The 19,034-nt window shown below is 34.9% G+C and overlaps 1 protein-coding gene across 8 annotated transcripts in view; it reads left to right on the top strand.

The window, feature by feature from the left end:
• Positions 1 to 19,034, top strand: part of TANK (TRAF family member associated NFKB activator) — an 81,262-nt gene that overhangs the window by 17,588 nt on the left and 44,640 nt on the right. For 6 of the 8 annotated variants that reach the window (XM_068545013.1, XM_068545010.1, XM_068545011.1 and 3 more), the window contains one exon: positions 2,378 to 2,525. In XM_068545013.1, coding sequence (XP_068401114.1) covers positions 2,427 to 2,525 — 99 coding nt within the window. In that variant the 5' untranslated portion in view covers positions 2,378 to 2,426. Of the gene's footprint in view, positions 1 to 2,377; positions 2,526 to 17,948; positions 18,090 to 19,034 lie in introns of those variants that run through there. The other 2 variants (XM_068545014.1, XM_068545015.1) reach the window with 2 other exon arrangements.

The raw sequence follows: 19,034 nt of genomic DNA, 5'->3' as shown, positions 1-19,034 counted from the left end.
TCAAGTGGCGTGCCTAAAAAATATATCATTCTTTCATTGCTTCACAAGGTAAAGACACTGTAATCCCCATAATAAAATTCTTGAAATTGTTTTTATCAAGCCTAGAAAATAACTTAGGAGTGTATTTAGTATCTTAAAGTGAAAGACTGGCTGATGGGATTGAAATGTTACCTAGGTATTCAAAAGGGCATTGTGATTTATGGTCAACTGATTTTCACCAAGGCTGCCAAGGGCATTCAGTGGGAAAAGAATAGCCTTTTCAACAAGTGATACCAGGACAACTGGCTAGCCACATGCAGAGGAATGAATCTGGAGCCCTACCTCATACCATATTATACAAATTAATGCAATATGGATCAAAGATCTAAATGTAAAAGCTAAAATTATAAAATTTCTAAAAGGAAATGCAGGTGAAAATCCATGTGATCTTGGGTTAGGCAATGGTTTCTTAGATATGATATGAAAAGCACAAGAACAAAAAAAAAATAGATAAATTGGACTTCATCAAACTAAAAACTTTGTCAAAGGACACTATCAAAGAAATGAAAAGATAATCTATAGAATGGGAGAAAATATTACAGATTATATATATATGTATGTATATATGAAAAGTGGACAAAGGACTTGACTAGACGTTTCTCCAAAGAAGATACACAAATGACCAATAAGCACTGTAAAGATGCTCAACATCAAAACTGATGAGGTATCACTTCATACCCCCTAGGATCGTAGCATATAATTTTAAAATGGGCAACAATTATTGGTGAAGATGTGGAGAAATTGGAACTCTTGTACGTTGCTAGTGGAAATATAAAATGGTACAGCTTCTGTGGAAATGTCTGGAACTTTTGTGGCAGTTCCTCAAAAAGTTAAACATAATTGTCATCTCTCCCAGGAATTCTGCTCCCAGGCATATATCTAAGAGATTAAAAACATATGTTCACACAGATATGTACACACAAATTGTAGCTTTATTCAAAATAACCAAAAAGTGGAAACAACCCAAATGTCCATTAACTGAGAAATGAATAAACAAAATGTAGTATATTCATAAAATGAAATATTATTCAGACATAAAAAACAATGAAGTACTGTTACATGCTACAACATGGATAAAGGTTGGAAATATTATGCTACATGAAAAAAGCCAGACACAAAGGCCATGTATTTTATGACTCCAAACGTCCAAAGTAGGCAAATCCATAGAGTCAGAAAGTAGATTAGTGGTTGTCAGGGGATAGAAGGGAGATGTGAATTGGGACTAATTGCTAATAGGTACAGGGTTTCTTTCTGAGGTGATAAAAATATTCTGTGATTAGATATTGGTGATGGTTACACAACATTGTGAATATACTGAAAACCACAGAAGTGTATACTTTAGAATGGTGAATTTATGTTATATGAACATCTTAATGTAAAATACTGAAAGTTTTTTAAAGCATGTATACCCGAAGATAAAATAAAGGTGTTATAAAAGGTTAGAGACTGTTATGAAGGATTTCCAATCATAAGGGAGTGAAATAATTTGGTACCCCCCAAATCCCCTATGACTGATAGAGAACTTTGTCTACTCTGTGGCTTTCAGAGGATTAAGAGAAAGGCTCTGTGGTGTGGTTTTTACAGCTTGACAGGAAGAATCAGTCATTAGATGACCCTCTGCTCAGAGTCAGGGAATGTCGTTAGAGCTGTTATGCAAGTTGAGACGATAAAAGTAAATTACCTCCACTGAGTAAATCACCTGTAGTTCAGAAATAGCAAAAAAGTTGGAAAACTAATAGAGCATAGGGGTAGGACTGATGGGATGTGATTTTTCTTTTTTAATGTACAGTCCAACGGCAGCTCTCCCTAGATTTCGTGCTAAAATAAGAGCATTTTCACACATTTTAATTGCTCTGTGATAACAACAGTGTGAACTCCATCCACAAACATTTATCTACTTAATTTTGCTCTAATTTCAGTGTAGCAAGCATTTACCTTGTAAGTGGGAGTAACTGTCCGTTTAGTAAAAAGAAGTCCCTTCTCACATTGCTAATCCTGTTGTGCATTTCTGTAATAAAGATTAATAACAAATGGCCTTTTATATTTTTCCATTTTTAGCTTGCATTTATAGAATACCATTTACAAAGTAACATCTTTATGAACTGGAACCCTAATTGCTCCTTAAACATTAGTAAAGAATATTTAAAAATTGTAGAAGTTAAGGCTTTACAATTTTCTGATCAGGATTTTAAATGAGGCTTTTTTGCCTTTATAAAACTTTATAGTACTTGGTGCTGTAATGTTCATGATAAACCATATAGAACTGTCTTTGAGGTACATTTTTTAAATGAGATTTATATAACTTAATAGCTATCTAAATTTTTCAATTATTTTCCAGACCTGTCATTTACTCCATCATTTATAGTGATGCTACAGGACGGAGAGGAATGGATAAAAACATTGGCGAGCAACTCAATAAAGCTTATGAAGCCTTTCGACAGGCATGCATGGATAGAGATTCAGCAGTAAAAGAACTACAGCAAAAGGTATGTGGTTTTGGTTTTGAAAGTTATTTACCCTGGTAAATGGAATTTGAGTCTTGTGCAATGGAAAATATTATATTGTTAGAAAGTGCCTTGAAGAACTAAAACACAGTGATATATTAATGGATGAAATTTGAGATTTTTATTTGCTATCTTTTTTAAAACCATTGTGACCTGTGGGAAGAATTCATTTTAAGGTGATTGTATTGAGGAAAGATAAGAATGTTATCTTCCATAAATAATTTTTAAATAAAATGACAAACTGAAAGTCAGAAGTATTACTATCTCAGCTAGTTTTATTTTTTGGTTTTTTTTTTACATTGTTATTTGGCTGGTGAGAGGACTGTACAAATCTTAAAATATCCTGGAACTAAATTTGTTATTAATTTATAATAGTCTTCCATTCTTTAAATGTAACAGTTAAAAATCAACTATTTCAGTGAAGTCTTTAGTGGCTTACCAGAATGTTCAGCTTTTTAAAATTACTCCGGTACACATAAAACTTCTGTTTAGTGCTTTTAGTTTCAAAAGAAAGTAAATTGGAAGAAAGGTATACCAGGCAAAAATTACTTGGTCTAGTAGTTACCAGGCACATGTCTGTTATTGGTCCATTATAAGGTTTTCACTGATCTACAGCAAAATGAGAAAAATGAGAATAATGTAATGAACTTCTTACAATGCTGAATTTGTTCCGTTTAAAATTCTGTCCTTTATTCTGATACTGTTTCCATGTTTCTGTACTGTCAGAATAAAGAGCAAAATTTTATTAACATATATATTCATTGAATGATGATCATAGAGTTTTTCGTTTGCTTGTTTAATATCATTACTTAGTGTTTTGGGGGTCCCCAATACCACCCACACATTCTGCGATTCTCTAGAAGGACTCACAGGACTTAGTATACTGTCATACTCAGAGCTAAGATTTATTACAGAGACATTGTAAAGATACACAGCCAGATCACTAATGGAAAAAGACATAAGGTGGAGTCTAGAGGAATCTGTGCGCAGGCTTTCTACGCTCTTTCCCTCCTGTGAGAGGTCACACAGAGTGCACCCTCTCTCCAGCTTCAAAACTTCACTCAACACACTTGCAGTGTTTTGGCATGGGGAACTCCATTTGAGACTCAAGAGCTTGGGTTTTTTTTTAAGGGCTGGTTACATAGGCACCCTCTGTCAACCAAAATTTCAGATTCTCAGAAAGAAAGTAGTTATTCACCATAAATCTCATGGTATAGTCTAAGTAGGCTGGCACGGCATTTAGAATCTTATCACTTAAATGTTTTCAAAAATCAAGTTCCCAGATGCCGTCAAGGGCCAGCCTTGCAAATAGGCCTTTCTGAAGATAAACAGCCTAAGGCCTGCTATGTTAAATTATTCCTGCACAGGCAGTTGAAAGTGGAGGATCTTATGTTGGTTCCCTCAGTTAAAAAAAAAATTTACTAGCCTGTGAAATTCTGAAGTCTAAGAAATATGCTAGCCATGCGGTTCTTAGTTTCTTCCATAAATATAGGAACTACACAATTCCCTTCCTCCTTTCCATTTGATACATCTACTATAAAGCTAGCTGTTATACATACTTCACTGCATTCCTCAGAAATTATCATTATTCTTTGTGATTCTCCTTTTGATTTACAAAAGAATACTCACAGTTATACAGGTAAACTTAATGGGCTAGAGGTCTTCATTAGGGGTGCATAAGAGAAACAGAGATGGGATAATGACAGGCACTTTCTCGATTATTGAAATGAAGTTTGGATTTCTTTTCCTTTCCAGTTCATGTATAAGGCATAATCACTTTTTAAAAAACAAAACAAAAACTCCCAGCTTTTATTCTTCTTATTTTCCCATTAGGTTCATTAAGAAACTTCAACAATGCTGTACTTGTTCTAGGAAAGTTAGGAAACACAGAATTAGGGAAAAGGAGTATTGAGATATTCTTGGGTTAAGGCAGACACAGGAATTTCTCTGTCTCCTCCTCTTTCTGCACTGGCCAGTGGTAAGCAATTGAAAACTTTTGTAATTTAATCTCTTATCTGCCATGGAAGAACCCTTCACTCACAGCAGCAATTATCTTAAAGAGGGGAAGGGGAAATATTTTTTTACATTTCTCAAGAACAGGGGAAGAAAAAATGTATACTATATATTCTTATATGTTAAACTCTAAATATCCTGATTTATTTAAGAAACATGATTGAGTGTCTGCTGTGTACTGGGTCCTTAATGAGGTTCTGAGAATACTGAAATAAAATATAGTTTATGTCCTTAAGGAACTTTCAATAAGTAAAAAAGGAAAATCAAGTTATTACCATAGCATACTAAGTGCTACAGTAGAGATCTGTGCAGGATAATATGTGAGCACAGAGAAGAGGCATCTGTCTCAGTCTGGAAGGATCGGGTCATAAGCCCACTACTAAGCCCAACCCTTTAGCTAAGATTAGGAGGAGTTGGGTAAATTAGGGAAGACGGATCCTGCAAGCAGAGAGAGAATAGTATATAATAAAATCTTGGAAATGAGGGAATGTATGGTATGTTTTATGTACCATAAGGTGAGCCTATGGCTCCAAAAGGAACTATAGGGCAGTATAGGAAAAGAAGCTGTGAAGGTAGATTAGAGCCCTATCTCGATGATTATGACTATGTAGTTTGTACTGTATTCTTATTCATTCAAAATTTATTGAAGGATTTAATACATGCTTTAGAAAAGTCTTCCTGACAGTGGGATAGAGGATAAATAGGATAGAGAATAGTCTGGAATTCACTCAACAAACATATATTGATGCTAAGCAATGGTCTAAGATCCAGGAATATAAAAATAAGTGGCAACCATCAAGTTGCATTTATATATATATATACATATATATATATATGTATATATATATATATATAAAAATTATATTTATATTAATATACATATATTAAATACATATGTACATATGCTTCAATTTACAAAAGAAAGAATGAATGCAGTCATTTCAAGCGATCAAAATGAGGACTTAAATTAAGCATTGGGAATAAATTTGGGAAGAAATCTAAGATTTATTTAGGAGATAGAATGAAAAGCAGGTGGCATCTGAATGTAGGCCACTTCTGAGGGTGATGGCATAGATTCTAAGATGATACCCATGTATCTGGAAGAGAAGACCGGATTAATCGTGGTGCTGATGAACTGAAACCAAGAATGGAGAAGAAGGTTCAGATTTAAGGGATTGGGAAATAAGATGTATAATTAGATTTTAGTTATTAGGTTTGGTTACCTATGGGACATGCAGGTGAAAATGTCCAATGGATGGTTGCAAATATGGACCTAAAAGCCTAGGTAGAGTTCTGAATTGGAGATTATAGATATAGGTTATAGAACAACAGATTTCATCATAGCCTTGTATGTTTATAACATTTCTGAGTTATATGTATGGGGTGAAGGAATATATGAAGGACAGGAGGGTAAGAGGAAGAAAATAAGGAAAACCAGTTGGTCGCTGGAGAGTCAGAAATAGGTTAAGGAATTTACTATGAACAAGAGGAGAGACACCCATTCCTCTAAGAATTGGAGGGAGCAAGAGAGAGAAATAGCTGCAAATGAAAATAAGTTTGCAGATAAGAGGTGGAGGTGGCAGGAAGTTAAAAGGGTTATCATGAATCACTTATATCTGGAATCCAAAAAAAGTCAAACCTGTAAAAAACAGAGAGTAAAATGGTGGTTACTAAGGAATTGGAGGGGGGCAGATAAGACTGATGGTATTTAAATTTGTAACAAGTAGTAAATAAGCCATAGAGATCCAATGCACAGTATAACAAATATAATAGTATTGTACTATAATTATTTAATGTGATAAATATGACTACAACAATCCTATTGCAATATATAAATGTATCAAAGTAACACACTGTACACCTTAAACTTACAAAATGTTACGTGTCAAATTTATTCAATTTAAAAAGTCAAATAAACAAAAAATAGTAGGGTTATCATATGAGAGTCCATTTTTTTCCTGTGAAATACAAGATAAGGTCATCTACTGAGTGAAATAATTTTCGGATATTCTGAAAGTGGTAATAAAGACTTGAAAGCTTCAGTTAAGAAAAGAAAGAAGAAAAATTTTGCATCCAGCCTTTACCATGAATTTTTGGTGGTGTCAATCCATGTTTGCTGGTTATTTTTTCAGCAAGTTTCTTGATATAGAAGTAGAACAAATGGGTGGCCAAATTCAGGATTAAGAGATTGTAGAGTTAAGAGTAGAAGAATTTCTGGTTAGGTGGCCAGAAAGTGCGTACTAAAGCAATTGAAATATGTGCTTTGCGATATAAGCTAAAATCAGAAAGAAGCTAATCTAGGAGGAATCTAACAGACTAAGAACAAAAAGAGGGTTTATGGCTGAAGTGTTCATGAAGTGAGAGAACAGATACAGAGGGAGTAGAAGAATGTGAGAGTTCAAAGGATAGGTTATTGTCAATGAGTAAATATTGATGTTTAGGATCTTCTATCTTCATAATGAGTCATAAAAGTGGGTAGCTGGAATGAGATTGAGGAATTCAAGAAACTCTAAGACTAGAGCAATTCTCCTAGAATGGTGGTAGGTTTAGGAGCATTTAGAGGGACTGTTGTGAAAAGAAGAGCAAAAATTCTTGAATGTGAGGAAATGACTAGTATCTTGGAAGATAACTGTTTTGAGGAGAGACTGGTATAATTGAATGCCTTGTGAATGGTCTTTTGCTTAAGTTTAAACGAGTAATGGCCCAGAAGTGGCAATAATGAAGCAAGATCACACTTATCTTTTTGTTCTCCCACATCTAACTCCATCACCCAGCCCCTGTGGTTTGATATGACACTAGACAGCTTCATATGAGGGGGTTACAGAGGCATCTGTATCCTCAAGAGACAACATAATTATTCCCATTTTAATGTGAGATGCCAGGCTTGCTGAAATGCACATTCTTAACCACTTAACCACTGGACCACCAGGGAAGTAACATGGCCCTTTCAAAAGAACAAAATAAATTTCCAGAAACAGCCCCTGAAGAAACACATGCATCAGACTTAATAGACAAAGACTTTAAAATAACTGTTGTAAATATGCTCAAAGAGCTGAAGGAAGCCAGACTCAAAGAACTGAAGGAAATCAGGAAAGCAATAATATGAACAAAATAAAAATTTTACTAGAGGGGTTCAAGAATACACTTGAACAGGCAGAGGAAAGAATCAATGAACTTAAAGACAGGTCATTTGAAAAAATGGAGCCTGAGGTACAAAAAGAAAAAAAGAAAGAAAAGTCAACAGAACCTAAGGGACTTATAGGACACTATCAAGTGCAGCAATATATGCATCATGGGAGAAGGAGAAGAGAGAAATTCTTTTGAAGAAATAGATTATTTGAATAAATAATAAAAACTTCTCAAGTTTGAGGAATAACATGGATATACAAATCCAGGAAGCTCAACACACTTCATGTAGGATAAATCCAAGAGTCCTACATCAAGACAAATTATAATCAAACTGTTGAAAGACAAAGGTAGAATCTGGAAAGCAGCAGGAGGAAAGTGACTCATCATGTACAAGGGAGCCCCAGTAAGGCTGTCAGTGGATTTCTCAGCAAAAACCTTGCAGACCAGAAGACAATGGGATGATGTATTTAAAGTATTGAAGGGAAAAAACTGTTAACCAAGAATTTTATATCTGGCAAAACTGTCCTTCAGAAATGAGGGAGAAATTAAAATATTCCCAGACAAACAAAAGTGGAAGGAGTTCATTACCCCTAGACCTGACTTACAAGAAGTGCTAAGGAATGTCCAAGTTGAAGTGAAAGAGTGCTAGAGAGTAACTTGAAGCCAAGTAACAATATAAAGTCCTCTGGGAAAGGTAAATACATAGACAAATATAAAAATCAGTATTATTGTAATTTTGGTTTGTAGCTCTGCTTTTTATTTTCTACAGGATTTAAAAGACAGATGTATAAAAAATAATTTTAAGTCTATATTAATGGGTACACAGCATATAAAGGTGAAATTTGTGACATCAATAACAAAGTGGGGGGCAGAGCTGTAAAGGCATAAGGTTTTTGTATGCAACTGAAGTTAAGTTGTTGTCAATTTGAGATAGATTGTCATAACTTCAGGATATTATATGTAATCTCAGTGATAACCATAAAGAAAATATAAAATATGCACAAAAGGAAAGGAGAAGGGAATCAAAGTGTGTCACTACAAAAAACCAACTAAATACAGAGGAAGGCAGTAGCAGGATAAATGAGGAACAAAATGCTATAAGACATACAAAAAATAAAGAACAAAATGACAGAAGTAAGTACTTCCCTATGGGTAATTACTTTAAGTGTAAATGGGTCACACCCTACTCAAAAGACATAGATTAGCATAATGGATAAAAAAAAACAGAATTCCACTATGTGCTGTCTGTAAGACTCACTTTAGATTTTAAAACATGCATAGATTGAAAATGAAAGGATGGGAAAAGACTCCATGCAAATAGTAACCAAAAGAGAGCAAGTGTGGCTATACTAATATCAGACAAAGTAGACTTTATGTCAAAAATTGTTACAAAAAAAAGGAGGGACATTACATAGTGATAAAAGGATCACGGTATCAAGAAGATTTAACAGTTATAAACATATATGCACTGAACATCAAAACTCAAAAATATACGAAGCACACATTTATAGTATTTAAGGGAAGAAATAGATGACTCTACAGTAACAGTAGGCGGCTTCAATATCTCACTTTCAACACTTCCATTAATGGATAGAACAACCAGACAAAGATGATCAATAAGGAAATAGAAGACTTGAACAACATCATGGACTGATTGGAAATAGCAGACATATACAGAATATTCCACCCAGCAGTAGTAGAATTCACATGTTTTTCAAGTTAACATGAAGCATTCTCTAAGACCATATTTTAAGCCATTAAAAAGGCACATAAATTTAAAAAGATTGAAATCATACAAAGTGTCTTTTCTAATCACAGTGGAATGAAACTAGAAATCAATGGCAGAAGGAAAACTAAGAAATTCACAAGTATGTGGAAATTAAATAACACACTCTTAAATAACCAATGGGTCAGAGAAAAAATCATAAGGGAAATTAGAAAATATCTTGGAGACAAATGAAAATGAAAGCACAACATACCAAAACTTATGGGATGCAGTGAAAGCAGTGCTGAAAGGGTGAAGAAAGATCACAAATCAGTAACCTAACTTTACACCTTAAGAAACTAAAAAAAGAACAAAATAAACCCAAAGCTACCAGAAAGAAGGAAATAGTAAAGATTAGAGCAATGATAAACAAAATAGAGACTAGAAACTAATAAAGCCAATGAAACCAAGAATCGGTTCTTCTAAAAGATCAACAAAATTGACAAATCTTTAGCCAAATTGATTAAGAAAAAGAAGACTCAAATAACTAAAATCAGAAATGAAATAGGGGACAATACTACCAATTTTACAGAAATAAAAAGAATTCCAAAAGTACTATGAACAATTGTACACCAACAAATTAGATAACCTAGATAAAATCGACAAATTCCTAGAAACACACAACCTACCAAGACTGGAACATGGAGAAATAGAAAATCTGAATAGACCTATATCTAGTAAAGAGGTTGAAACAGTAACCAAAAAGTTTACAACAAAGAAAGCCCAGAACTTAATGGCGTCCCTGGTGATTTCTACCAAACATTCAAAGAAGAGTTAACACCAAACCTTCCCACACTCTTCCAAAATATTGATCAAGATGGAACACTTTCCTAACTCAGTTCTATGAAGCCAGCAACCCTAATCCCAAAGCCAGACAAAGGCACTACAAGAAAACTACAGGCTGATATGTCTTATGAATATTAATACAAAAATCCTCAACAAAATACTAGCAAACGAAATTCAACAGCATTTTAAAAGGATTATACACCTGGACCGAGTGCGATTTATTCCTGCAATGCAAGGATGGTCAAGTCAATCAATGTAATCAAAATCAGTCAATGTAATACACCACTTTAACAGAATGAAGAGGGGGACAAAAACCACACGATCATCTCAATTGATGCAGAAGAATTGATAACACCTTTTTTTTAATAAAAGCGCTCAACAAACTAGGACTAGAAGGAAACTATTGCAACGTAATAAAGGCCATATATGAAAAACCCACAGCTAACATAATACTCCATGGTGAAAGACTGAAAGCTTTTTCTCTGAGATCAGGAACAAGACAAGGATGCCCGCTTTCACTACTTCTATTCAACATAGGACTGTAAGTCCTACCCAAAGCAATTAGGCAAGAAAAGCAATATCCAAATTGGAAAGGGAGAAGAAAAATTATCTCCATTTGTTTGCAGATTACTTGATCCTGTATGTAGAAAACCCGAAAGATTCCATCAAATAAACTAGTAGAACTAATAAACAAATTCAGCAAAGTTGTAGGGTACAAAGTCAACACTCAGAAATCATTAACATTAAGCAAACTGAAAAGGAAATTAAGAAAATTCAATTTAGACTGAGCTCTGACCGCCACAGCAACAGTCAGCTCTACCCACCACCAGAGCCTCCCATCAAGCCTCTTAGATAGCCTCAACCACCAGAGGGCAGACAACAGAAGCAAGAAAAACTATAATCCTGCAGCCTGTGGAACAAAAATCACATTCACAGAAAGATAGAGAAGATGAAAAGGCAGAGGGCTATGTACCAGATGAAGGAACAAGACAAAACCCCAGAAAAACAACTAAATGAAGTGGAGATAGGCAACCTTCCAGAAAAAGAATTCAGAATAATGATAGTGAAGATGATCCAGGACCTCGGAATAAGAATGGAGGCAAAGATTGAGAAGATGCAAGAAATGATTAACAAAGACCTAGAAGAATTAAAGAACAAACAAACAGAGATGACCAATACAATAACTGAAATGAAAACTACACTAGAAGGAATCAATAGCAGAATAATTGAGGCAGAAGAACGGATAAGTGACCTGGAAGACAGAATGGTGGAATTCACTGCTGCAGAACAGACTAAAGAAAAAAGAATGAAAAGAAATGAAGACAGCCTAAGAGACCTCTGGGACAACATTAAACGCAACAACATTCGCATTATAGGGGTCCCAGAAGGAGAAGAGAGAGAGAAAGGACCAGAGAAAATATTTGAAGAGATTATAGTCGAAAACTTCCCTAACATGGGAAAGGAAATAGCCACCCAAGTCCAGGAAGCGCAGAGAGTCCCATACAGAATAAACCCAAGGAGAGACACGCCGAGACACATAGTAATCAAAGTGGCAAAAATTAAAGACAAAGAAAAATTATTGAAAGCAGCAAGGGAAAAACGACAAATAACATACAAGGGAACTCCCATAAGGTTAACAGCTGATTTCTCAGCAGAAACCCTGCAAGCCAGAAGGGAGTGGCATGATATACTTAAAGTGATGAAAGGGAAGAACGTACAACCAAGATTACTCTACCCGGCAAGGATCTCATTTAGATTTGATGGAGAAATCAAAAGCTTTACAGACAAGCAAAAGCTAAGAGAATTCAGCACCACCAAACCAGCTCTCCAACAAACGCTAAAGGAACGTCTCTAAGTGGGAAACACAAGAGAAGAAAAGGACCTACAAAAACAAACCCAAAACAATTAAGAAAATGGTCATAGGAACATACATATCGATAATTACCTTAAACGTGAATGGATTAAATGCCCCAACCAAAAGACATAGACTGGCTGAATGGATACAAAAACAAGACCCATATATATGCTGTCTACAAGAGACCCACTTTAGACCTAGGGACACATACAGACTGAAAGTGAGGGGATGGAAAAAGATATTCCATGCAAATGGAAATCAAAAGAAAGCTGGAGTAGCTATGCTCATATCAGATAAAATAGACTTTAAAATAAAGAATGTTACAAGAGACAAGGAAGGACACTACATAATGATCAAGGGATCAATCCAAGAAGAAGATATAACAATTATAAATATATATGCACCCAACATAGGAACACCTCAATACATAAGGCAACTGCTAACAGCTATAAAAGAGGAAATCGACAGTAACACAATAATAGTGGGGGACTTTAACACCTCACTTACACCAATGGACAGATCATCCAAAATGAAAATAAATAAGGAAACAGAAGCTTTAAATGACACAATAGACCAGATAGATTTAATTGATATATATAGGACATTCCATCCAAAAACAGCAGATTACACGTTCTTCTCAAGTGCGCACGGAACATTCTCCAGGATAGATCACATCTTGGGTCACAAATCAAGCCTCAGTAAATTTAAGAAAATTGAAATCATATCAAGCATCTTTTCTGACCACAACGCTATGAGATTAGAAATGAATTACAGGGAAAAAAACGTAAAAAGGACAAACACATGGAGGCTAAACAATACGTTACTAAATAACCAAGAGATCACTGAAGAAATCAAAGAGGAAATCAAAAAATACCTAGAGACAAATGACAATGAAAACACGACGACCCAAAACCTATGGGATGCAGCAAAAGCAGTTCTAAGAGGGAAGTTTATAGCTATACAAGCCTACCTAAAGAAACAAGAAAAATCTCAAGTAAACAATCTAACCTTACACCTAAAGAAACTAGAGAAAGAAGAACAAACAAAACCCAAAGTTAGCAGAAGGAAAGAAATCATAAAGATCAGAGCAGAAATAAATGAAATAGAAACAAAGAAAACAATAGCAAAGATCAATAAAACTAAAAGTTGGTTCTTTGAGAAGATAAACAAAATTGATAAGCCATTAGCCAGACTCATCAAGAAAAAGAGGGAGAGGACTCAAATCAATAAAATCAGAAATGAAAAAGGAGAAGTTACAACAGACACCGCAGAAATACAAAGCATCCTAAGAGACTACTACAAGCAACTTTATGCCAATAAAATGGACAACCTGGAAGAAATGGACAAATTCTTACAAAGGTATAACCTTCCAAGACTGAATCAGGAAGAAACAGAAAATATGAACAGACCAATCACAAGTAATGAAATTGAAACTGTGATTAAAAATCTTCCAACAAACAAAAGTCCAGGACCAGATGGCTTCACAGGTGAATTCTATCAAACATTTAGAGAAGAGCTAACACCCATCCTTCTCAAACTCTTCCAAAAAATTGCAGAGGAAGGAACACTCCCAAACTCATTCTATGAGGCCACCATCACCCTGATACCAAAACCAGACAAAGACACTACAAAAAAAGAAAATTACAGACCAATATCACTGATGAATATAGATGCAAAAATCCTCAACAAAATACTAGCAAACAGAATCCAACAACACATTAAAAGGATCATACACCACGATCAAGTGGGATTTATCCCAGGGATGCAAGGATTCTTCAATATACGCAAATCAATCAATGTGATACACCATATTAACAAATTGAAGAATAAAAACCATATGATCATCTCAATAGATGCAGAAAAAGCTTTTGACAAAATTCAACACCCATTTCTGATAAAAACTCTCCAGAAAGTGGGCATAGAGGGAACCTACCTCAACATAATAAAGGCCATATATGACAAACCCACAGCAAACATCATTCTCAATGGTGAAAAACTGAAAGCATTTCCTCTAAGATCCGGAACGAGACAAGGATGTCCACTCTCACCACTATTATTCAACATAGTTCTGGAAGTCCTAGCCACGGCAATCAGAGAAGAAAAAGAAATAAAAGGAATACAAATTGGAAAAGAAGAAGTAAAACTGTCACTGTTTGCGGATGACATGATACTATACATAGAGAATCCTAAAACTGGCACCAGAAAACTGCTAGAGCTAATTAATGAATACGGTAAAGTTGCAGGATACAAAATTAATGCACAGAAATCTCTTGCATTCCTATACACTAATGATGAAAAATCTGAAAGAGAAATTATGGAAACACTCCCATTTACCATTGCAACAAAAAGAATAAAATACCTAGGAATAAACCTACCTAGGGAGACAAAAGACCTGTATGCAGAAAACTATAAGACACTGATGAAAGAAATTAAAGATGATACCAACAGATGGAGAGATATACCATGTTCTTGGATTGGAAGAATCAACATTGTGAAAATGAGTATACTACCCAAAGCAATCTACAGATTCAATGCAATCCCTATCAAATTACCAATGGCATTTTTTACGGAGCTAGAACAAATCATCTTAAAATTTGTATGGAGACACAAAAGACCCCGAATAGCCAAAGCAGTCTTGAGGCAAAAAAATGGAGCTGGAGGAATCAGACTCCCTGACTTCAGACTATACTACAAAGCTACAGTAATCAAGACAATATGGTACTGGCACAAAAACAGAAACATAGATCAATGGAACAAGATAGAAAGCCCAGAGATTAACCCACGCACCTATGGTCAACTAATCTATGACAAAGGAGGCAAAGATATACAATGGAGAAAAGACAGTCTCTTCAATAAGTGGTGCTGGGAAAACTGGACAGCTACATGTAAAAGAATGAAATTAGAATACTCCCTAACACCATACACAAAAATAAACTCAAAATGGATTAGAGACCTAAATATAAGACTGGACACTATAAAACTCTTAGAGGAAAACATAGGAAGAACACTCTTTGACATAAATCACAGCAAGATCTTTTTTGATCCACCTCCTAGAGTAATGGAAATAAAAACAAAAATAAACAAGTGGGACCTAATGAAACTTCAAAGCTTTTGCACAGCAAAGGAAACCATAAACAAGACGAAAAGACAACCCTCAGAATGGGAGAAAATATTTGCAAACGAATCAACGGACAAAGGATTAATCTCCAAAATATATAAACAGCTCATTCAGCTCAATATCAAAGAAACAAACACCCCAATCCAAAAATGGGCAGAAGACCTAAATAGACATTTCTCCAAAGAAGACATACAGACGGCCACGAAGCACATGAAAAGATGCTCAACATCACTAATTATTAGAGAAATGCAAATCAAAACTACAATGAGGTATCACCTCACTCCTGTTAGAATGGGCATCATCAGAAAATCTACAAACAACAAATGCTGGAGAGGGTGTGGAGAAAAGGGAACCCTCTTGCACTGTTGGTGGGAATGTAAATTGATACAGCCACTATGGAGAACAATATGGAGGTTCCTTAAAAAACTAAAAATAGAATTACCATATGACCCAGCAATCCCACTACTGGGCATATACCCAGAGAAAACCGTAATTCAAAAAGACACATGCACCCGAATGTTCATTGCAGCACTATTTACAATAGCCAGGTCATGGAAGCAACCTAAATGCCCATCAACAGACGAATGGATAAAGAAGTTGTGGTACATATATACAATGGAATATTACTCAGCCATAAAAAGGAACGAAATTGAGTCATTTGTTGAGAAGTGGATGGATCTAGAGACTGTCATACAGAGTGAAGTAAGTCAGAAAGAGAAAAACAAATATCGTATATTAATGCATGTATGCGGAACCTAGAAAAATGGTACAGATGAGCCAGTTTGCAGGGCAGAAGTTGAGACACAGATGTAGAGAATGGACATATGGACACCAAGGGGGGAAAACTGCGGTGAGGTGGGGATGGTGGTGTGCTGAATTGGGCGATTGGGATTGACATGTATACACTGATGTGTATAAAACTGATGCCTAATAAGAACCTGCAGTATAAAAAAACAAACAAAACAACTAATACTAAACTTTCATTGGGTTATTTGTATGGAAATATGTTAATATAAATGTTTCAGACATTACATGAAATTTCTAAAAATCTTATATTTGTATTTGTATGGAAATATGTATGGAAATATGTTAATATAAATGTTTCAGACATTACATGAAATTTCTAAAAATCTTATATTTGTATTTGTATGGAAATATGTATGGAAATATGTTAATATAAATGTTTCAGACATTACATGAAATTTCTAAAAATCTTAAAAAAAAAAAAAAAGAAAATTCAATTTAAAATAGTATCAAAATGAATAATATACTTAAGAATAAACTTAACCAAGTAGGTGACAGACTTACACACTGAAAACTACAAAATGTTGCTGAAAGAAATTAAAAGAAGAGGGAGTTCCCTGGTGGCTTAGTTGTTAGGATTCCAGGCTTTCACTGCAGTGGCCCGGTTCAATCCCTGGTCGGGGAACTGAGATCCTGCAAGCTGCACAGAGCAGCCAGAAGAAAAAAAAATTAAAAGGAGAAACATATGGGGGAAAGTCTGTGTTCTTGGTTGGACCCTTACCTTTCACCATATACAAATTAACTTAAACCTGATCAAAGACCTAAATGCAAGAGCTACCATAAAACTCTTAGAAGAAATCATAGAGGGAGAGCTTCATGACATTGGGTTTGGCAATGACTTCTTAGATATGACACCAAAAGCACAGACAACAAAAGAAAAATTAGATAAGTTGGACTTCATCAAAATTAAAACTTTTGTGAATCAAAGGACGCTATCAACAGAGTGAAAGGCAACCCAAGGAATGGGCGAAGATAATTGCAAATCATTTATCTGATAAAGGATTGATATTTAGAATATATAAAGAACTCCTACTCTCAACAACAAAAAACAGCGTGATTAAAAAATAGGCAAAGGACTTGAATAGACATTCTCCAAAGAAGTTAAAACAAATGACCAATAAGCACATGAAAAGATGCTCGACATCATTGGGGAAATGCAAGTTAAAACCACAGTAAGACACTACTTTGTACCCATTGGGATGGCTATTATAAAAAATAAAATTAAAAAAAAAACCCAAAATCAGTATTGGTGAGGATGTGGGGAAATTAGAACTCTTGTACATTGCTGATGGGAATGTAAAATAGTGTATCCACTGTGGAAAATAAATGATGTTTCTTCAAAACAAAACATAGGATTACCATATAATCTAGCAATTCCACTTCTGGGTATATACCCAAATGAACTGAAAGCAGGGATTCAAAGAGATATTTGTATGCCCATGTTCATAGCAGCCTTATTTAGAGGCCAAAAGGTGGAAGCAACCCAAGTGCCCCTCAATGGATGAATAGATAAACAAAATGTGGTATATACATACAATGGATAGACTAGTTGGATTCAGAGAGACAGAAAGTAGTAGGGTGGTTCCTAGAGACTGGGGGAAGGGAGTGGGGAGTTAGTGTTTAAAAGGACAGATTTTCAGTTGGGGAAGATGAAAAAATTCTGGAGATGGATGGTGTGATGGTTGCACAACAATGTAAGTGTACTTAATGCCACAGAACTGTACACTTAAAAATGGTTAAAATGGCAAATTTTATGTTACATATATTTTACCACAACTTTCAAAAAATCTATTACCAAAAAACAAAAATCAGTGTAGCCTAGATTCTCCTACTATCGATGTTTTATTGCTGTTCACCTGTCATTCATCAGTTTGTACAGATTCGCCTGCCTTTTACCACTTAGCTGTCCATACTCCAAGTCAGTTCTTCTCACAGCATTTCTTCTAGTTCACTGCAGTTTAAGACTCAGAAGCTCCTTTTTGAAGTCAGTGTGCTACATCCATTTAAGAACATTCTGTCAAGCAAAGACATCTGAGTATTCCAAATCAATAAAGGAGACAAAGACAAATAAGGCAGGTAAGTGATTTTTTTTAATACTATTGGCCAAAATTACAAAAGCAGCACATGCTTATTGAAAAAAATGCAAATAATCCAAGATACACAGAATATAAAGTGATGGTCCTCTCCCTCACTTCCCAGAGGTAGTCATTGTTAGTAATATATGTATATCCTTCCAGAATATGTGAATCATGTTTTTTCAAAAATGGAGTTATGCTAATTTGAAAAAGGTTTTAAATTTTTTTAAATGTCTTTATCTTCACCATCATCATCACTAAGATTTATTGAGGCTTACGTTTGCCAAAGTTCTTTACAGTCATCTGATTTAATCATTATACAGCTCTTATGAGGAAGAATTATCTTTCATATGAGGAAACTGAAGTACAAAAAGGGTGAAATAACTTGCCCATAACCACATCACTAATAAGTAGTAGAACTATGATTTGAAAAAAAAAAAATTGCTTGACCACAGATTTCATGTCTATGACTTCTTTGCCTAAAATCATCCATAGTCTTTCAAGTTCACACATACAGAACTACCTCATTCCATCTAATAACTGATCATATCTCTTGTACTACCTCTTACTTAAAGCACTGTTTTTCTTTAACATTTCAGACACCATATTTGATTTTTCTCATTCCTTTTTGGGTTGCATTTCCTCATTCTTCTCTGTAGGTTTATTCTCTACTACCAGGTCACTAAACATTAGACTTATTCAAGGCCTTCTTTGCATCTTACTTTATATTCTTGTATGAGCTATTTCATCTTCTCCTGTGGCTTCAAATACCTATGACAGTGACTCCTAAATTTATCTCCCTACTCCAGATTTACCCTCTGAGCTCTAGACCCATATATCTTATTGTCACTTGGAAGGCACATTAAACTGAATGTCAGACCTGAACTTATATATCCACTATTTTTTTCCCACCTATACCATATTAATAGAGTAATGAGTTTTATAA

The sequence above is a fragment of the Eschrichtius robustus genome, chromosome 5 (assembly GCF_028021215.1).
Source record: "Eschrichtius robustus isolate mEscRob2 chromosome 5, mEscRob2.pri, whole genome shotgun sequence".
NCBI classification, from domain to species: domain Eukaryota; kingdom Metazoa; phylum Chordata; class Mammalia; order Artiodactyla; family Eschrichtiidae; genus Eschrichtius; species Eschrichtius robustus.
This window is presented reverse-complemented; position numbering and strand designations above follow the sequence as displayed.